Source organism: Camelus bactrianus, chromosome 23 (assembly GCF_048773025.1).
Source record: "Camelus bactrianus isolate YW-2024 breed Bactrian camel chromosome 23, ASM4877302v1, whole genome shotgun sequence".
Lineage (NCBI taxonomy): Eukaryota > Metazoa > Chordata > Mammalia > Artiodactyla > Camelidae > Camelus > Camelus bactrianus.
In genome coordinates this window covers 3,605,797-3,628,263 of record NC_133561.1, presented here as the reverse complement: position 1 = coordinate 3,628,263, position 22,467 = coordinate 3,605,797, and the positions used below count along the sequence as shown (strand labels likewise).

At 38.9% G+C, this 22,467-nt stretch overlaps 1 protein-coding gene across 4 annotated transcripts in view; it reads right to left on the bottom strand.

Annotated features, from left to right (window-relative positions):
* DENND1B (DENN domain containing 1B) overlaps positions 1–22,467 on the bottom strand; it is a 213,106-nt gene that overhangs the window by 53,409 nt on the left and 137,230 nt on the right. For all 4 annotated transcript variants that reach the window (XM_045517634.2, XM_010956286.3, XM_010956287.3 and 1 more), the window contains 3 exons: positions 20,305–20,406; positions 9,070–9,195; positions 298–399 (listed from right to left, as the gene is read on the bottom strand). In XM_045517634.2, the coding sequence (XP_045373590.2) occupies positions 298–399; positions 9,070–9,195; positions 20,305–20,406 (330 nt within the window). The remainder of the gene's footprint in view (positions 1–297; positions 400–9,069; positions 9,196–20,304; positions 20,407–22,467) is intronic.

Sequence of the window (22,467 nt, the reverse complement as noted above, 5' to 3'; positions counted from 1 at the left end):
ATTTATGAATTGTTTTCACAAGCTGGACTACACTGGTCCTATAAAAACGCAGCACATTTGCCGCATGGGTCTACCCCTCCAGGACGGCCCTTCTGAGACACCTTACATCACACGGTCACGCTGCCACCCTGCTGGGCGGGGGACCTCTCCTCTCAGACCATTGGCTGAACAGCTTTCGATGAGGAACTTTTTAACAATGAAGTTTAGACACACTTTACAGTGATAAACGTGTTACACATTTCTCTTAGATTCCTATAATCTTCCGTTACAGAACAAAATGTAGAGGTCCACTCTTACCTGCTTAAAAAGTTGGAGGTTAACTGCAGTTTCCAAGAACTGTTTCATCACACTTGAACGGTGCTTTACAAAGCTCTCCTCGCAAAAGGTGATGGGCTCACCCTGGAGAGAAATAAAGGATTTTAGGATGTCAACAGAAAGGCAGAGAGAACGTGTTCACCTAAAGAGAAGCATGGGGCTCACAAGGGAGTGCAAGACAGAACCAACTTCGAGGGGCTTGGAGTGTGGAGAGCATTGAAAGCAGCACACACATCTGAAAAAGTCCAACAATTATATTTCATCCTGATTAGAAAATAGTCTTACTATAAAAACCACTGCGTGATTTTTGCCATTTATAGTATGATCATGCATTTCTTTTTAAATTAATTAAACAGTTGTCAATCACATTCTCTTGGCGATTGCAAATACAATTCGGACTGGGTACTTTCTGGGACAAGTTCCACATGGCATCTGCCTTAATTGATCCTATTTGCTAAGTAATCACAACTTTGCAAATGTGTTGTGGTGGCTGAGCCTCTGTTAGATGTTCCTCCTTCAAGTAACAAGGACTCTAATTCGAAACACAGATCCACTTGTCCCGTGGATCCCATGCGTGACTTCAGAGCCCGTCCCTCACTGGTGGGTCCCTGCCACCTGCTGTTTCCCTCAACAGCCTGAAGGGTCCTTTGGCCCATTCGATACAGATGAAGATAAGTGACTGGACTTTACGATCAAAGTGAAAACAGATTAGTGACAGTGATTTGGTCCTTATAGTAGACCTTGTAGCAATCTTCACACTGCAGCAAAAAGGAAAAAAAGAGTTTGTCTACCTTAATAAAGAAACTTTGAAAAAATATTAATTATGATTTAATTTTAAGGAAGCATCAATGCCTTGATTCTAGGTAGTTGTAAGTAAAATTCTGAAAACTGGTTCCCGCATGAACAGAATAAGACGACCAAATCTATGTAATCCAAGCAAATCACTGTCTGATGGAAGTTAAAGACACCACAGAACCACGCTGTTCCACGCGGCAGCCATTAGTCCCATGGAGCTATTTAAATTTAAATGTATTAAAATTAAAGCTAAATTCAGTTCCTCAGTCACACCAGTCACATTTGAAATACTCAGTGGCCACAAGGGCCTAGTGGCTCCTGAATCAGACAGCACAGATACAGAGTATTTCCTTCATCACAAAAAGTCCTCTTGGACAGCTTGCTGTAGAGGGGAGAAAATAAAATTCAAATAAAGTATTAGAGAAGATAATAAGATAATTTGCTAATTGGTGTCACCTGTACCACCAGCAGCCAGAAGCCAACGAGCCATAACAAAACTAACATCACACACTTCCGTATTGACTGTTGCCACTGTTAAGTGCTTCAGAATGACTTTTAAATACCTATTTTAAAAATTGGATTAATTTACAGAAATATATTTTGGATAATCAAAAACATACCTTATTTGCCACTATCACAGAACTTACAATGTAATGGGGAGAAAACAACAAACAAGCAAATCCACCGAAGGTAAAGATCTGTTGTTTTGTATCAGCAACACACCCGGTCACACTGGGAGCCCGACAAACATTTTAGGAGTGAATAATCGAAACAGCAAGTGAGTTTAAGTTTTGCTCCATATGACACGTTGGCTTCTCAAAAGCAAATACAGGTTTTAAAAATAAACAAAACCACTGCCTCTAATGGCAGTTCCAGCTACATCACTGCTATTACAAAGAAATCAGTACGACTGAAAATTTTAGCTTTTTTTTTGATAGATTTTTCCCCAAACATGTGAGAGAGATTTTATTACCACCTATGATTTGTCTAAAAGTTGTCATTAATACTGCAGAACAGTCTTGTATTCAAACACAAACTTATGGTTACCAGAGGGAGAAAGGGTTGGGAAGGGATAAACTGGGGGCTCAAGATTTGCAGATAATAACTAATATACATATAAAACAGATAAACAACAAGTTCCTTCTGTACAGCACAGGGAACTACATTCAATATCTTATAGTAACCTATGGTGAAAAAGAGCATAAAAATGAATATATACGCATGTTCATATGTGACTGAAGCACCGTGCTGTACACCAGAAACTGACACAGCCTAGTAAAATGACCATACTTCAATTAAAAAAAAAAAAGTTCTATCTCCAACTGAAAACTTCAGACGTCCTGTTCCGAGCAGGAGTATCTTTTGGCTGGAGGGCGGGGAGGGCAGGGGCAGAGAGTGTCCAGGCAAGGGATGGGGAGGGGAGCTAAGTTGACCTGTGCTCTCTCAAGGGTCAGGCATAACTTAGTCACTAGCCAAAGAGAACTACCCTGGGAGTACCCTGCCCTCATTAATCTTCCAGCAATTGCCGCCATCTTTCAAGAGAAGGAGTAAGGAGAAAGCTCAGATTTGCTGTCCACCCATTTTTGATGACACCAGTCATGCTCAGAGCTTCCAACTGAACCTCCTACAACTGACAGTTTGTTCACTACGAGTCTTAATGATAATGAGGAAGACACATCTTAGAATCTTATCTCAGGAGAAAGTAAGTCTGGATTAACAACGCTGTCAAGCTTTATATATTAACACACAAGAATCTCAATCACTGCCACCCTGGGGGTGTGTCCTAGGAGGCAGACAGTAAACGACTCCCCATGCGAGTCCCTTTAAGTCCCAGTCGAGCTGAAGGGCGTGGTGAGAAGGAACTCTGCTGAGGCTCTTCTGATTTACTGAGGATCTGATTACAGGCCGGGATTAGGACTGAATGCTTCTCAGAAACTGTCCTGTTCCAAGGGAGGAGGCTTTATGCCCAGTGCTGCCCGTAAATCAGCAGCGCACGCCTGCAGGATGGAAGGTTTAACATGGGGGCAACCGTGGCTCCACCGCGGGAGCGGGAGCTAGTTTTGAAAACAAATGGAAGCTTCACAACACCGACATGGAAAAGGCATGTGGACAGGAAGTGGCTGGTGAGTCTGGAGACGGCACGGATCAGCGGCAGCACCACAGCGAGGCAATGGAAGGCCGGCTGAGGCCTAGTGGCTAACGGAGCAAGCGACAGACAGTCCCAGAGGGAAGGAGGACTGGAAGAGGTTAGACTGTCTTTAAGAAGGGCTATGTCTCAGGTTCTATATCATCCTCTGGAACAGGAAACTTGGCAAAAAAAAAAGAAAAAAGTCCAAAACAACAGACAGTCTTCACGCTTTAAGGTGCACGACTTAGCAAAAGTTCACAGTGCAAAAAAGTTACGGTATCAGGAAGAGTATTGCCGTACAGACAGATGTAACACCGCCCGAAGTGTCGGCACACTGCTTACTCTTTCCCTTAATGCGTTCGGACTTAACGTGCAAACTCACTGTTATGTAAGGATGTAAACAAACTAAGCAAAAAAGTCTGCGCAGCGATGGCTTATTTAAACTGTTAAATCTCTGAGAGATTCTGCTCCCAGCTCTCTCATGGGAATATTAAAATATATTTAGGTTCTAACAGGAAACAGGAATGAAAGATTTTTCCCGGGTTAGACAGCATTTTTCTTCCAAGTGTGCCACTGCTACGACTATGGAAGGTCCTGCCCGTTTACTCCTAGAGCTGAGGAACCACAAACAGAATACGTTCTCCTACTGCTGAAAATCATTCATGGAAAAATCTCATTCAAATCATAAACTTTAGTCATTATTAATAGCAAACATCTTATGTACATATATGAACTTCTCCTAAAGTTATCAGATATGTCTTGAAAAAATGTAGGTTTCAGTGTTGCATTTGGCTATGATTCTGCAAATTAAGATGGGAAAAGAAATTGATCTTTCTAGACAGCTGATTTTAGCACTTTGGTCAAACTTGCACACTTTAAAAGATTAATTAATTTATGTATTAATGTTACACATACTATGAAAAAAATACTTCTTTTCTTCCCCAGATTTGAAGGAAGAAGAGTCTCTATTCTATGAAACATACGACCAGTGATGTGAAGACGGAACCCTCACTACCCCGTCCCCGGCCCTCCTGCCTCGTGCCAGTGGTGCACAACTTTTATACATTTTTGCTAAAAAAAGTTGAGCAAAATTTCCTCCCTGCTGATATAAAAACGAGAGAGTGCTGTAAAAGCAAGCACGTTCCATGAGGACGCCAAATCCACAGCAGATATCCCTCGTGTAGAAACCATCTACCGAGTGAAAGGCATCCACTCGAGCTCGGGTGATGGGTGAGCTTCAGTCACCATCACACCGAGAGGGATGAGTAAACAAGCTTTCCAGCTTGTATTTTAAAATCTCTAACGAGCTGGCAGTTACAAATGTACTAGATGGCAGCTTTAAGGTGAAGATTCAGTAAATGGCCATTTAAATTATGAACGTCAATCCTCTACTTAAGTTGCCTGGACTTAATCGCAAAATATTACTTACTGATAATGTTTTAAAGGAATCCAATACGAAAAAATTTCTGAAAGACAACTCCAGCTCCTCCAGCAGCGGCCCCGATGACTAACTCATCTTTATTTTAAAAAGAATTCCCTTTTTATCCGTTAGCAAGATTCACGGCAGCCCAGAAAAGCTTGAGCGCTTGAAACAAATGACATCGTATCCTAAATACTCAGAGGAATAGATTTAAGTATCACTTCCATGCTCTTAGGGTAACAAAGTGTATGCTTTTGAATAAATTAAGCAACATTTTAACTCAAACATTTCTTTAGCACTAGAAGCAGAGCTTGTGAGATAAATGATAGACAGAGATACAACTGACGCCCCTTTATTAGTTATTTAGTGTAATCATTTAAAAATGCTCTCATGTTTATGACAATGTTCATCTTTTCGAGGATCAAAGGAGGGTACTTTAGTTATGTGAAAGGAATTTTCCTTACCAAATTTACTTCATTTTTAATGATCATAGCTAATACAGAGAGCGTTACCTATATGCCAGGCACTGTTCTAAGTGGCTTACATATACGAACTCATTTTATCCTCTAAATAACCCAAGAAGTATTATTACCCCCTTTTTTTTTAACATGTGAGGAAACTAAAGCACTAAGAGGGTAATCTGCCGAAAGTCGTCCACTGTCACAGAATGAAGAGTCAGCCCCAAGCGATCTGGTTTCAGGGTCTGCACCCTTATAACTTTCCTTAAATTTATTTAGCACATTAGTTTGATCTTCCATTTTTGAATTTTTAAAACGTAGCTAACTTGCTGCTGGCTAAAATCCAAAAGCAGCAGAATTGTTTTATTTAAATCACTTTCCAGAAACTTTAAGGAGTTTCGTCGTTTTCTCTGTAATTACGAGCAGGTACAACTGATTTGTCAGTCGTGCCGGCGTGTCACTCAGAGAGTGAGGCTGGGCACTGTGAGAAAAGCAGCGTGTTAGGAGTGGCCATTCAGACGTCCTAAGTGCTTGTTTTATAAAATAAGTTACTCTTTGGCAGTATTTAGCAGGTGTATTTGAAAATGAATATTCAGATCATCCTGAGGGGCTTCCCTCCCAGTCGACATCCGACTGGCTCCCCAGTGCCACCGCAGGGGACCGGACGGAAGAGGGCAGCGGTCTGAGCAGTGGCAGTCACCCCAGGAGACAAAGCCACACGTGGAACTTACAGCAGGAACAACAGCCTCCCCAGCTTACACACACACTGTGAGATGTCTACACCAGGTGCTCCTTTTGAGAGAATTCCTAAGATTTTGTATCGTTCAGTCTGTACATAAACGTACACTGCGTGTCTTCCTGCATCTTCATTTAGAAGACATGCACGTCCAGAACACTTACCTCAAGGAGCATGTGATAGGCCAACAGGGCCGAATGGAGGGGGACCACTCCACACAGAGCAAGAGCAGGCCTGTGGACGGAACGGATCCAGACCCAGGCCCCACGGGTCACCAGCTGGGAAACTTACTCAAGTTTTTAAAAGTCTATGAGCATTAGTTTTCTTATCCTTAAAATGAATAGGGTAATATTTTCAAGGCTTGTAAAGATCAAATGAGAGAGTTTCTTTAAAGGGCCCCTCAGTGCGTGGTACCCAGTGGGCTTCCAATGGTCAGTTATTGTTTTAATAACAATAGATAAATCATTAACATCAGCAAAAATAATAACATAAGAACTATAATAAGTAATATATAAAAAAGGAAGAGGAATGTGTTAAAGGAAGTAAACATAATCAATCCATAGAAAGAAGGGGTCTGTATGAACTACAGCCTCAAGGACCAGGAAGAGACCAGATGCCGCTGAAGCCAGAAAGATAAGAGCACGGCCAGGAAGAAAGAACACACGAACCAAGGGTCTGGGAGCCTGGGCATTTGGAGCCTCCAGCAGAATTCTCTAAACTGAGGTCAAAGATTAGGAAAAAAAAGTAAAAGCAGACACAGACGGCCTGCCCATAGTGAGGGCCCTGCCTGGCAGGAGGAGGGAGGGCCCTGGGGCTGGTCCGTCACAGACCTCACCGACAGGTGCAGTTCTGTCAAACGCAGGGAAGCAGTGGCTCATTTTCATACGTGTCTAAACAATCATGACATGTTGAAAAGTAATGTCTAGTTAAAAAATCCGTATTAATTTAAAGCTACTTTGTAGCCCTGCCCTTTCCAGCCGTCGTCCAGGAGCTATGGGATGCGACTGGAGTGCACTCACGGGGAAAAGAGACAAAACCACGAAATCATCACGACTTCTAAACTTGGCTTCCTTCCTCCACATCAATTAGAAAACATACCAAAGATACATGGCTACTAGATAAACGTCCAAAAAGAGTGCACAGAACAAAAAGCAAATGTGCTGTCAGTAAAGAAGAATCAGGGTAATCTGCAAAGATCACGCCTAAAACAACAGCAACAGATATTTTATACACAATACATAAATAATTCTTCTTCAAAATGATTTATTTTGAAAATATATAGAAAAAGTGTCTAAATACACTCAGTAAACTTTTTAAAACTTGAGCTTTCATTCAAAGCTGAGTCAAAAGAAACGTGGATGCTCACGGAACAAAAGTACTGTGCCCTAACTCCCAGAAAGGACCAGCAGTCAAAAAGGAAGAAGAAACCATCAAACACAAAAAGGAAAAATGTAAGTAAGTTAGCCAATACATTGGTAAGATGTGAGCAATAAACAGGAGAGCTAGTCTCTGACAAAATTGTATCTTTTCCCACAGAGACTGAGACTCTGGCTCTGAAAGATGTTTAAAAAAAAAGTCAAAGGCATTGAAATCTTGCACTCCTGTCTGCTCAATTAAGCTCAAACAGGGAGAAAATTAAGCTACAAAAACTACAGTAATAAATGGTAAAGACGGGATATCTTCATAATCTTAACTGGCACGTAACACCGACCATTTAAATCTTTTATAAAAATGTTCCCTTCAGTGCGCTCTTCCCAAATCGAAAGGCTTTTGCAAATTTAAAAAGGGAAAGAAAAAGGTAGCCAATAAAGTCAATAATTATTTAAATGCGGCAAAATTCAAGCAAAGTGATACTTTAAACTTTCTTCCTGTATTGTACACTTAAAACCAACCTCTCTGCCTCAAAATTTGGTAACTAAAATCAATCACTGATTTTGTCTTTCAGAGTCATTCTTGTTTCAATGGACGTTCAACAGCTTTAATGACTATGACCTACTGCAGGATGGGTGACTGGTTTCCAGTCTTTCAAAGAATGAGACCCTGTAACTGTAAAAAATTTTTGGAGACTCCCCCACGTGAGAAACGCATACTATGTGCAGTACTACGAGTTCCAGATCATGTTTTTTAAATGTACACATATTTCAAAAAGATCAGCATGCAAATTAGACGTGTACTTTTCTAGAGACAGAAGCCTGTCAGTCTGAGGGTTTCTCCTGACAGCTCATTACTCCTCGGCAACAGAAGAGAAGCCACTGGGAGGGAGCTGCTGATATGGAAGTCACTTCAGAAAGCGTCTCACCCATTCACACTTACTCAGCGCTCCACAGTTTACGGCAGGACTCACACAGCAATCCTGAGAGGCAGGCAGGGAAGGTACAAGAGTTCTCCTTTCACAAAGTAGAAGACGGAAGCCTCGAGACTAAGGAGACGGGCTGGGGTCACACAGCTTGGTGGTGATGAAATCCCCATGCGATAACAGGCCTTACGACTTATTACTAATTCAGTATTTTTAATCCATTGCAACTTATTCACCTGGGCATGAAAGGGCCTTGGAATCGCCTTCATAAAATCAGACTCACACACTTAACCAGTAGTTCAGAGAGAGAAACAAATACATTTTGATTTATACCTTTCTGGACGATCTAACTACTTGGCTACAATTCTACGTAATAATCATTTGGGGGGTATTAAAACAAAAAAGCAATGGCAAGATGAGCTAGGATATGCTCAATAGACAAGCCCACTTAGAAAAGGCTTATGAATTAGCAAGACAATAAATGTCCAAATACTGCAAAATTTTTGATTGCTAATGATTTTAAACTTCTGTGTTACATTTGTCATTTCTAAACTCTAATCTAATAAACCCAATCATCTGGCTAATTTCTTAATGACCTTAACAAGATTGAGCAGAGTTACTCTAAAATGCATTAACGCCATTCATTAATTAGTGAAGAGGTAAGTATTCCAATTTTAGCACCACAAACAAGGTGATATGGGAAAGAATGTGGGAAACACTAACTAAAGATTGCTGAAAGAACTAAAACCAGGGAGTCAAGAAACTGGAGATGCAAGGTAATGTTTGACAGCATATTACGTGGGATTTTAAAAAATCTTTATGATACTTTTTAAAGGGTGTGATATTAAACCATTTCTTTCTCTGCCCATTCCAAAGAATCACAAAAAGCAAACTCAAGGAGTGATGAAATAAAGCGCTTACAGGTTTGTATCTCAGTGCATCTCTGTAGGATCCAAACAAAGCAGCCTGCGCCCTGAGGAAGGCCCTGGCCACTCCATCTCCCGTAGCTGTGGATTGCTTCTTCAGTTTATTTTTCAGGGCCGAGACCTGCGTGACGGAGAGGAACAGTTAAATTAACACCTCGGAAATTGGTACAGCGAGGTACGAACCCAATCAGGAGGCACACCGCAGTGTCTGCAGGTCAGCCCAAACCTCATCCTCCTCCCTGGGAGCTTATCTCTGCCGCTGTGGAGGGCACCTGCTGCTCTGTTAATTGAAAGAAAGGCAGGGGCCCACGGTAATGTGCTAATGCAAATTGGTTTATGCTCTCTTTTTTCCCAAGGCCTCTTGACATAAATAAGCTTTAATTATTTTACAGTAAACTGCTTGGGAGCCACTTTCCCGCAGATTTTTAGCAATCACAACACGCGTCTCCTTGTTTGGGGATGAAGCCGGCTGGGTGTCGTTCATTTCTGCTAGGTAAGGTTATTCGTTACAGGTCCTCCAGGATCACTTACTATTTAATTTTATTTTTGGAAGCCTCATTTGTATATGCAATTTTCCCATCATTTGTTGGAATAGTTTTCACCATTATTAGGGGAGAAGAGGGGAGAGAGGTTAAGGTACAGAGAACCTACCAAGGGCAGAGAATTGCGTTCTGCACTCACATACTGCCCCATCTCATCTTCAGTCTTCACGAAAGGTACTCATGTTTACAAATGAAGAAATAGGGGCTCAAACATGTGAATCATTTTGCCTTCAATACGTGCTACTAAGTGGCAAAACTGAGATTTCAATCCAGTTCTGTCCAGTTTTTCCCACAACCACATGCAGGATTTGAAATCAATGTTATTGCTTTACGAACCAGTACTCATATTAATACGTTAATATTTTTAAATCAAAGAAAAACTTATTATCTAGGAATCTGCATAATTTCAAAAGGCACCTAAATTTGTTACACTTTTTTATACATTTCCATCCTTTAACTTCAGGTTTTGTGTACTTTAGAGAACACGTATTATTTATGGATAGACTTTACTTAGATGAATATTTTCTAAATGTCATCAGACTCCCGAAGTATAACTTATTTTTAAGGGGGAGGTGATGTGATATGTTCCTATGCATCCAAGTCATTTAACCAATTCCTTTCACACATAATAAAAAAACTACACTCTGTATACTTAAAAAATACTATCAATGCTCATATACATTCCTTATCAATGCTTTACATGGGGATATGAAGTCATGTAAAAGTTCTGTTTTCTTAAGAAAAAACTGATGGGACAAATTCTGGGTGGAATGGCCCCTTATCAGAGCATGGTCTCATCCTTACACTACCAAACAACAAAATAAGGTCATTTCTCCTTTACATAGACATGCAAGAAGAAATATGTCTATTTCTTTACACAGGCAGTCCTGACTTCTCTTGTAGATGAAGACTGTAATTGAAGCGTCAACCTAATTAACAACTAAACTTCGAATATTGCTAATGAGAAGTGAGCACAGCACCAGAGGAAGGGCCAGCTCTACAGGTGATAAACCTTCACGGTAGTGACATTTTCCAGTGTAAAGTCACAGTTACTGTGATCTGATCAAAGAAAGAGACCCCCATTGGGTCCAATTATAACCATAGTTTTGAAAAAAATTATTGAGTTATGATGTTCATAATCTATGCAGAAAGGCCTCTGCAGTATAGGTCTTTCCGCATAGCTGTGATCTTTTCAATTTATATCCAAGCTCCGCAGATTCAGATAAAAGTTTAGAGCCTAATTCATTTAGCCCACAAAGTGCATAAACCAGGGTTCATTTAAGAGGAAGTTTTTATTATTAAAATCTAACCTCAATAAATGCACATTTTTACGTAACCCACATATTCAAAAATAAACGCAGCTAAAGGATGTAAAAACGAATCTTCTGCCTTAATGCCCGTTATCCTAAATCCTGCTATTTTAAGTTTCAAGTGCCTTTAAAGAAAACCCAATAGGAATGAAAGTCAATACATGTATTTCATTACTGCCCCCAAAAAAGGCTTATGGGGGAAAGAATATGATTCCAGTCTTTCAAAGTATTATAAAAAGTAAATGACTGGCTCATTTTTTCATTTTACTTTAGAAAATAAGAAAATAACGTTTTAAAACGGCATGCCTTGTGGCTCTGCAGAAGAAAATGCCTCCGAGTGTTATCTTCCTATAAAACCCGAAATCGACAGTTCAGTCCCCCACAAATCAAGAAGCCCTGGGACGGTCGTGCCATGTGCTCGCAGAGACTGGAGGCAAGTCAGACCACCCCGCAGCCTCTGTCACCCCAAGCCCCGGATTGCTTAACGGCTGTGCAAGTTATCCAGGATATTAATCACCCTGGCACAAGCCTTTCCTAACCAAGTCATAAATAGGTAGCCTTCACTTTCAAAATTGGTGAGTGATGAGTCCTGAGTTCCCTCAAGAGCTCTACAGAAAACGGGAAGGAAAGGAAAACCCCTGCTCCAGAACTCGCTGTCTAACACAGCAGCCACGGCACACACAAGCGCGGGGAACGCGACTCGTCCGAACTGAGACTTGTGTTAGTGTGAAAAATACATGGGATTTTGAAGACTCAGTACGATAAAAAAGCTAAAAATGCCTAATTTTTATTGATTACATGATGAGAGTATTTTGAACATACTGGGTTAAATAAAACATATTATTAAAAATTCATTTCACCTATTTCTTTTTACCTTTTAACATGATTACTAGCAAGTTTTTAACTGCAGGCGCGGCTCACGCTGCATTTCTGCTGGACAGCCCCAACCCGCACAAGCATCCTGTCTCACTCCACACAGGCTAAAAAACTGCCTAGCGAGGAATATGGTTACATTTTCCCTTTGCCTGTTTCTAAATCATTTCAGCCTTTACAAACTGCATGAAGAGTTTTCCCTTGACCTACTCTAGGCAGGCTTCGACTGGCAGTAGATCTGAGGTGGTTCCTGTTTTTCGGAAACCAGAAGGGCAAGTGAGTGAGCTGTTTGTCTATGCACCACGAGTGCTCAAAAATGGCCTGTAAAAAATGAGACGTTTTTAATAGCTCTGGATCTAAGGATATGGCTCTGATAGACAACACTTGTGTCAACCTTGGTATTTTCCTGTCTTTCAGATCACCGGAGCAAATTATCACCAGTTACCACTGCCCTTTGCAGTGCTAATTAGCTTTTAGCAGTTTTTATCTATAAGAATGGTGCTGTCTCTTCCACACTTTTTAAATACTTGGTCTGGGGAAACAGCATTTGCTGCTTTAATTTCCAAACTTCCCAGTTCAGTTATGGAGTAAGTGTACCTCTTCCTCTGAGATCCTGAAGTTCACACTCACATACAGCTGAATTCGGAAAGGCATCTGAAACCTTGGTCACATGGCTGTCATCACACAATCCTATCGTACAGTATCAACTGCTTTCTCTTTTTATTCTCAAGAAAATAAGCTTCAATCTCCAATGGCTAAAGATTACTTCGAAACTGACATTTTATTTTACTATGACGTTCTTTAGCCTGTAAGTAAGTTATTTTTTGTCTAATTAGGCACCCTACTAGACCCCCAAAAAAGTTAAACAGTGAACAGAAACTTCAGAACAAATATCATTTCATTGCTCTTATCAAACGTTCAAATTCCTTTCATACAAGGAGGATTCAGGTTGTAAGCAGCCGTCCGCGGGGGGCACTAGACCCTGGGTCTGAGCGCAGTGGGCGTTCACTGCAACACGAGTGATACTACTACTGATTCTCCACTTTCACCCTCTTGGCACCAAGTGACTCTGAATAAAAGGAGGGAATTACATGAGTAAACACAGCAAACAGGTATAAATTAAAAGACTGCCAGCCACGTGCACACAGCCTCAGTAATGAAGCAATTATGCCGACCGGGGGTTAGGGAGGGAGGGTACACAAAGGAGCTGAGTTTTCAGAGAAGTGATTGATTTTCCTCTCACTTGATTTTTAGATGTGTCTTCTCAGGAAAAATAAATTGCCCATTATAGCTTAGAAATTTTAATTTTATTTTTTAGGATCACAAAGAGAAACCCCACGGTAAAGAACAGAAGGTAAAAATAAATGTTCAGAAATATCTGCATAACTTATATGACCTGAAACACCTCTGTGATGCTTTTCAATATCCTTTCACATAACTAAGCTGTACTCTAGAAACATCCTACATTTAGAAAAGTTACTGCTTCAAGTAATTATCTGCTCTAGAAAGAAGTCACAAAGTTAAAATCTTTCATTCTTCCATGAAACATGTTATGGTTATCATATGAATCAGATATTAAATCCCTACCCTTCTTTAATCTTCTAATGTTCAGTTTCTTAAGAAACAAAATTAACCCTTCCCTCTTAATATAATTTTCTAGCATGCTTCTATTTAAGGATTAAAGCAGTAACCTTTAACATTTATTAAATGAAAAACATACGATTCACTCACAGAGGGTATCATGACATGGTTTCTTTGCCTAAATTACCCATCAAAACCTAACAAATACGGTGTCATCTACAGCTCCTTCCCCTCCAGAGGCATCTGAAAACGAAGACACTCAAAACCGCTCTGACTGCACCTCAGGCCCAGTGTCCTGCCAGCGTCTCTAATACCAGTATCACGCCCACTCATCCACATCCTCTGCACGTCACCCTGTCTCATCTTCCACAAGCTGGACATCAGCAAGCCCCATCAGTTCGACCTCTGACAGAGATTTCAAATCTGTCCACTTTCCTCCAGATCCCTGCCACCATCAAGTTCAAGCAGCTCTCAGCTCTCACCTAGACACCTCAGACAGTCCCCTGACTGACCCTCCTGCTTCATTTCTGCTTCGTTAGACCCAGTGGTCTTCAGGACCCAGAACCCAAGATGATAGTTTTAGAAGTCAAACTGGATCACGCTGCTATTCCTCTGCTCAAAATCTCCTTTGAGTTTCCAATGGAGTCCAAAGGTCCTCAACAAGAACCACAGCTCTTTTACAATCTCACGCCTGCCTGTCTGGACAACCTCACCTGGCGTAAGCCTCTCTTTTGTTCATCTGACTACAGAGATTCAGGGCTTCTTTCCACTTCCTGCCAAGCAGGACCTTTGTATCTGCTGTTCCTCCTCTTCCCACCTTGCATGGCTTACTCATCCTCACCATTCAGGACAACTCTGCAAACAGATGTTTTGACATGTTGACCTTGGCTGAACCATAAAAGGCAGATCTGAGTGTACACTGGTAAGAATTGTATCTCAGCTTGGCTAAAATTATCTTCATCTCAGCTCACTACCGGCAGAGATAGCTGTCAGTCTACCACTCTCTTTCTCTTTGGTAACAGAAATCCTAAGTTTTGACTGGTGCTTGGTTAACCGGGCTGGGTTAACCCAGCCATCTCCCAGCAACACCTGTGACTTGGTGTGGCCACGTGGTTGGCTTCAGACTAACAGGATATGAGTTCCAGGACAGCAGCGTGTATGTTTTCCTGTTTACTCCGTTCCTAGCACAATCCAGCACATAGTAGGTGCTTGGTCAATATTTGATGAATGAATGAATGAACAAATTAACAACCTGTCCAAGGTACACCAATGTCTCTTGTTAACTGGATCAGACTATTTGTGATGGTGTCTAAGAACATAATTCATTCAGAAGTTCACCAAGTCATTAAGGTATAAGCAAGACTTGGGAACTGGTATCGTGACAATGCTCACAATAGAGTATCATGCACACACAAAAGTCTCTCAAATATGGAAAAGTCAAGAACTTAAAAAACAAGAAAGACAGTTTTAAATAATTTTAAAGCCAAAATCAGGTCTTTACATTAAAATACACGCACACATTAGCAGTAAGAAGAGAGAGAAGGACATTATTAAGATGATGTGGGGAAAAAAGACATTAGGAGAAAGACCAGGTAATTTAGGTGGAAATGAAAAGCCATGAGGAAGCCAAGGAAATTCATGAGCACTTAAAATTACTGAGTAACAAACTATAAATCAGCTTTAAACTGGCCGAGGTGCAGAGACACTGGGAGGCCCCACGGAGGGTCTCTGCAGCGGGAGGCTCAGTCTCCCACGCAGCCCACAGAAGAGCACGAAGATCTTTTAGATGTTTGGAGGCCCAATATAATCAAAATTTGAGTTTTTTAAATTTCCGTTTTGTTTTGCTTTTGTATTTAAAGTTTGCATTTAAAAAAACAGCAGAATCTGTTACTAATTTACTTACAAACAGAAAGCCTTTTTGTAAACAATCCCATCTCTGGGAATAAGTGTTGAGGAGAGCGGAGACTCCCACGGACCCTCAGGTCACGTGCAGGGGCCAGGGGCCGCCACTGCAACCCGGCCTCGCCTCCAGGGAAAGGAAATAACAAGTCGCACTTGGAGCCCAAGAGGTGCCCATTAAGCCTGCTTCCGGGTTCTTCCTTTCATTACTTCGAAAGTCAGATGGAAATTCCCTTATAAAGCATTCTAGGAAGTTAACTCTAAACAGGGCCTTTAAAAGCAGCCTCCATTGCAAAAGATAAAAAGAAATGTGATCACACTGCTGTTCCAGGCCAAGGACTGAGTGCCTGCCCCGGCTCCGCCTGGCGCCAGGCTGCGTGGACGGGCAGAGCCACCCAGATGCCCGCATCCCCCGGGGGCAAACTGAGAGCAGGATGTGTCTCCTGGAGTCCACTCTAGTAAACAACAACAAACAGGCTTCTCTAAGTGACCCCAGCACCTGAGTGAAGGCGTGTTACCCTTCTCACCTGGACACTCTAGAAACCTGCTGGGGACATCGTGCACTGTTGAACACGATGAGGATTTTAGCAGAGCTGTGGCAAACCCGGGATTGATACAATATTCTCTGGGGTCTTTTTTTTCCTTTGTAACATATACTATGACAATTTAACATTAAACCTTCATGTTAGATTAGAGGAAACAGCCAATGAGTTAAACATACCTATTGACTTATGTGCTTGGTTGTAAGAGTTAAATTTGTTTATATACTTGAATTTTTAAGCTGACTTTAATAATTCTCTGAAAAAGCCAATTACTTTCTGAAATTTATTCCAAATTACTTAGCTCACTCGAATGCAGCTATCTAAAAATCAGAGTTTGGGGGGTTTTTTTCCTCTAGTTCTTTAGGCTTGTGATGATTTTTAGTGAATCTGAGCGATCCGTATCTTTCTCCTTTTCATATCACAGTAAAACCACTAACCGAGTCCTTGGTGTGATACTTGAAAGCCTCACTGTAAGATGCACAGTGTTTCAGAGGATTGCATTTTATAAGATCTTTCCAATGTTGCAGTAATTAAACATGCTTCACACTCAGTGCAGCTGTCCTAGGACAGACTGTGGCCTGCCGAGACGAAGCAAGAACCCTTCAGCGTGTGTACCATATTTTCTACGCACCCTCATAATAGAAAATAGAAAATTGTTTTCCAATAATGTTCTATATAACATGAAAATGAGTTTTTAAAACAGTGCTGACAATCCTCATTTAAGTCAAATAGGTCATACTGATTATTTCTCTAACAAGATCAGAATGCAGACTAAGCTTCTATACTAAATTTTAAGAGTTCCTCATTACAAGCACATCACGTTTACACGAGCGGGACCACGGTCCGGTGTGTGGGGACAAGTCTGAGGATCAACCTATACAAACTCAAACTCCAGACAAACCGTTAGCAGTCTACTTGCTGTGACCCACCCTCTTGTCTGAAACAGGTAAACACACTGACCTGTCTCAGAGTATATTGTTTTTTACAATCTAATGAGTTAAATTATTTAAAGACAGTTAACCAATATAGGTCAAAATTTGCTCTCCAAGTAATGACTATTCTAATGGGTGTAACTTTCCCAGATGTCAATTCTTACTGCTTTCTTCTGCGAGAGTTATTTTGTCATTGTTCTAACAATATTCACATGAAGACAGATTTCCTAAATCTCATAATTCTCTTCAGCTTAATTTCCAACTAGTGGGGCATCCTATTTATTTTTGAAATAGTAACAATTTTCCAAATTACTTTCTAAAATGTTGATGATAAAAAATAAAGTGAGCAGTAATACCTTAGAAATACAACATTTTAAATTATTATGTAACTGAAACTAAATTTGTGTATATATTCGGAACAAGGGGTCTCAATAATAGATTTTCTTAAACTAAAATGGACTCATATGAGATTTCAAATGTTAATATTTAATCCAATCGGCTCTTTTTACCCCATACTTAAAAACATACCACAATAACACTAATTGCAACTGATACTGTTACATAACCCGAAAATTTACTTCTTTATTTCAAAACACAAACTACGTATGCTTGAAGGTTTCCATATTTGGCAAAGCCACTAGAAAGTGAAATCACAATGTATTCATAGACAAAAACTACAAAAGTGTATTTTAATGGATCTACTGCTTTTAAAAGTTATTCCATGTAATAATCAATATCGTTAAAATCACTCCCAGTAAAATGTGTGTTTTATTCCTTTAATGATCCAAATCTATAGTGAAATGATGAAATCGAAAAACAAGTGTTCTTGTCAGAAGACAGGAAGAGAGTTTTTTCCCCTCCCTTAAGGAAAACAAAGGATTCCTGAAAGCTTTGGCCTGATTTATTTTTCCAATTTTAAATACCTTAAGAGCAGCGGAACTGCTACTGGCGTGGTAGTATTTCTAACAGCCAATAAATCTAAAATATTACGTGTGAATATTGGAATGAAGCCATTAAGAAGATTACAGCATGCAACACAGCAGAGGGTCCACAGGAAAAAAGAACCAGTAATTCAGGACAACTGTGACCACTGACCTCGGAACAGCCAGGACCACTGGTCAGGCTGATGCAGTAATAAAGCACACATGCCCAGAAAGTCATCTGGCCTGTGCGGATAATTTAAATGCTTTGGTGAATGATTTTAAAAGGCCCCATTTAAATATCAGTTAATTTATTAAATAATCAAGCAATACTGATAGTAATATTTTTCAGGCATCAAGTATTTTTTATTAATTCAAATCACAAAGAAATTCAGTAAGATCATTTGTGATTTTAACATGTCTCATTTAAACATTTACAATTACAGCAAGAATGACTGATACTTCACCGTCTTTTCTACTATGAGGGAGAGCTTTTGGAAAACTGATGAAAAAGCTAAGTTTACTAGGGATGGGTTAAACAATCACCTGAGATATTTTTAGAAAATAACTAAGTTTAGAACATCTCACACTTTCAATAAATAGTCCCAGCTCCACCTCAGAACCACTTCAACGTACTCATTCTTCAAATTTGTCTATAGATCTGTGGCCCTTAATTTCAAACTTACAGATAGCTGCACCTACCTCACCTGGCAGTGCTCCTTTTTATGAACATCTTTCGCTATTTCAGCTGTGAGTCGTTCGTTAACTGTTGCTTGTAAGTAAACAATGAGACGGTCCCTCTTGTCATTTTACATATCAAGGCTTTACATTTTGTGAATACTGTCTAACTTCTTCACATCCTTAAATAAATATTTTAATATTAAACTAATTCTACTAGGAAGGTAGTAGTTTCCAGTTAAAAAAGAATCACCCATCAAAAAAATTACTACTAAAGGTTGTTTTTCTCAAAGAAATAATCAGCTGTCACTGAAGCTGGATATAAAATTTTCAGCATGACACAAAAAAGCTGATTTCTTTTTCCTTTCTCTTATTCTTTCTCATCTTTAAAAAAATAAACCATCCTTTCTTTTCAGGGCACTAATAGTAGGAACCACATACACATAAGAAAAACATTCTTAAAAGCTGGGGCTTTATTTTCATAATTATTTCTATATCCAATGAAGAATACTTTGATGGATTTCTAAATGAACAACTGCAATCCTTTCTAGCGGCTTCTGCAAAATTTTTATAATGAGGCAATCTAGTTATAATGAGCTAAAAAGATAATATAATTCTTCACTGGCCTGGGTTTGGATTTGCTCATACATAGCATAAATTTTACTACAGTAAGATAAAGTAGTTCAATTTAATTTGCTTCAGGGTCAGCAAGTATTTTAGGTTATTTATGGGCATAAATAATCTGATTTTGACTTTAAAATTAGGTTTTTCCTATCACTAGCCATAAAAACAATCAAGGCTAGTATTCCTGTATTTTTTGAGTTTGAGATTTTTTTAAATTCTTTTTTTCAAACTCCCTAATAACGATTTCAAAGTACTTGAAATATTACAGAAAAATATATTTTGAAGGGTTTTTTATTCCAAAATGTTAACACTCCAGAAAAAAAATGGATGTTTTAAAGGGGAGTTTAATTAACTTAGAACTGAGTTATAAAGATATTTTAAAAGCGTCATTAGAATATATACAGAAACAGAACAATCTGCATTTTTACCCTGTTCTAAGGAATACGAAGGCCAGAAAAATGCACTTTGGAGACTATTTAACACAAAATACAGAATATACCCTATTATGAGCTGCAGACACACACATGCGCACACGCACACAAACCTCTGTAAGATCAAAGACCAGAAGAGAGCTGGCACTTAATTTATCAGCCTTTACAGACAAAAGACAGTTTTCGTCATTTCAAAAGGATCAGATGTCTTTTATGACAAACTGGGTTTGCAGTTTAATTTACAAATAGAATTCTAAGTTAGCAGTCTTTGCGCTGCCAAAGCAAATGACAAACAGTGTAGGTTTTCATTCTTGCGGCCCTCAGCAGGATAGAAAAGATTAAAATAAAACTGAAATAATCTAGAGAAAACAAATAAATGTTTCAGAAAGTTGAGGGAGATCAAAGACAGAATTTTCTGACCCCAACTGTACAAGCATTTCTTATTATATTGACCAGTGCCATCAGATCATTAATTAAAAGGAAAAGCGCTGGCAGGTGGCAGGGAAGCAAAAGCCGATAATTGGCCCCCTTCTTCTTCTTGCCTTCAAAAACTCTCTCATTCTTTTGCAAGACATGCCACCAGGCAGACAGAAATGCCTACTTTGTAATATAATGATTAAGATGAGATGAAGAGGCTTACGTTTAGAGAAACTCTGCCTAATGAATGCATCCAGCTTTTTAATTACGCTCTTACTTCTACAAGGAGTGCGACGTTCCATTCAGCATCCCCTCAGCTGCCAAACGGCAGAAATGTTAAATGCAGAACCTGCGCCGATTCCTCTCACACCACATGCACATTTCAACCCTTTTATTCCAGGTAGAAGATAACTCAGTAACTCAAGGGTCCAGGAGAAAACATGTACATGTGTGTTCACCACAAAATACCCCCCAGACTTACCACATCACTCGGGAGGCTGTTCAAGTCATTGAATGGTGATTCTAAAGTGTTTGTGTCAACATTTAACATAACCACGTCCTCCAGTGATTTATTTTTCACTCTCTGTTTAAAAAACACAATTATAAATAAACATTTCAGTATATTTTCCTTCCAAAACTATAATGAACTTAGACATGTAGAGAAAATTACCTTAATGCATTAGCCTTGGGAAAAGGAAAAAAGAAACGCTACATCATAAAAGAATATAAACAATTCTGCCTTATGAGAAAGTCTGTCTATAACCATTCAAAAAGACAGAGTAAAAATGCTTAAAAATGGAATGTTGGCTCATCTAAACATATCGATTTAGTCTGGAGATACTGAATATAATTTAACTACCGAAGACATATTACAACAAAGACTCACACAATAGGCACAGCTATATTAAACCATAAAAATTTATATCCTTCAAATTTTATCAATTGAATTTCAACCCTATGTTACAGGAGCTTCTGGCCAGTTTTAGAGCTATTTTTAGCATAAATCACACTGCAGGGTTAACAGAAATCAATATGTATGACTAATAAGTACTAAACAAAGTTTTAAATTAATAAACATTTTCTCTACATTTTCATATCAATTTGGTATGTTGATGACAAGTAAAAGTTGCATTAAAAAATGACAGCAGTAATATGGAATTTACTGCTAGTAATATTTATCCCATGAATTTAATAAAAAGGATCAAATTTAAAAACCTATCAGATTAACTATCTGACTTGCAATATTTGTTTGAAAGCTTAGTCAAATGGTCAAGTTATCTCAATATATACACAAATGATAGTAAATTAGAATTTATTAAATTTTTTATCCTTAAAGAAAGGAAATATTTAGTTTGTTTTTCCTACTTAAACTAATGTTTACTTAAACAAATTATAGAATTCTATTAGTCTTATTTCAATGATGGAAAATAGTATTATTCCCTAATGCAAATAAGCAAGGTGTATATTAATGTATCCGTCTACTCCAGAAGTCCGTAATTGCATAGGTCAACTAGCAATTGGTCAATTCATTTCAGTGCAGCAGTTTTAAAATTGACATTCTAGAATAATAGTCATTTCTGAAGTTTCTGTGATCCATTTAGGATTTCCAATCTCTGCACATTAGGTAGAATGTGAAATCTGCTAGGAAAAGGTAGTCTAGAGTAAGGAATTTTTATGTGTTAAGAAAGCTATGATGTCTACTTGGAATATGGATTCTCAGGGGAGATGCATGATTCTAAAGCTCTGTCCCGTAAGAGACATTGTAAGTATTACAAAGCAAAATTCAGAAGACTGTCGTTTCTAAGAAATTAGCAGAGAATCACTTATAATAGTGACACTATCGCCAAAACAGTCATAAATAAACTCAGGTCCCTTCCATGTGTACACACCTAGGTAAGAAAGTTTACATATGTAAAAATATGGCTACCTATAAAGTAACTATAGCATAACTACAAAAATAACCTATTTTATGAGCAAAAATGTTTATATTAATGGCATTTGTATGGGAAAAAGTGTATCATAATTTTGATTTCCATCTTCAATTCTAAGTTGTCCTTTTAACAGGAGATGTAAAGATAATCCAGAAACCTGATGTATTATTTAGGGGGTAAAATAAATTCACCCAAATAGCCTAGAATAATGGTTAGACCCTCAAAATGTTTGTTATGACACTAACACTAAACTCTGAATAAAAGAAATTAAATTAGTATCAGTATGAAATGTATATGTTTTTCAAAGTTTCTCTTAGTTTTAAACAGTCTAATAGTAGCTGAATATTAAAATCTGTTAAAGGAGACACTCAATAAGAATGGAAAATACATCCATTTTAATAAATCAATACACTCAGCCCCTCTGAAATGAGAATAATTCTACATAAGCAAAAAGGGGGAAATAGTACGTAATTTAAATTTTTAAAATTGTATTAATGCATTTTATCTATGTTTTCCCTCCAAATCAGACTATCTTTCTTTTCCTAAACAGAAGTGGAAAGTCATGCAGCATATAAAACTGATATGACTTTCTCTGTCCCATATTTTTATATCTCATAAAATTCATACACTTGTTTGGATGGGGAAAGAGAAAGAAAATGTGAAAAGAGAATGTAGCTTTTTCTTCACAAATAAGAAAATAACATTAGGACACA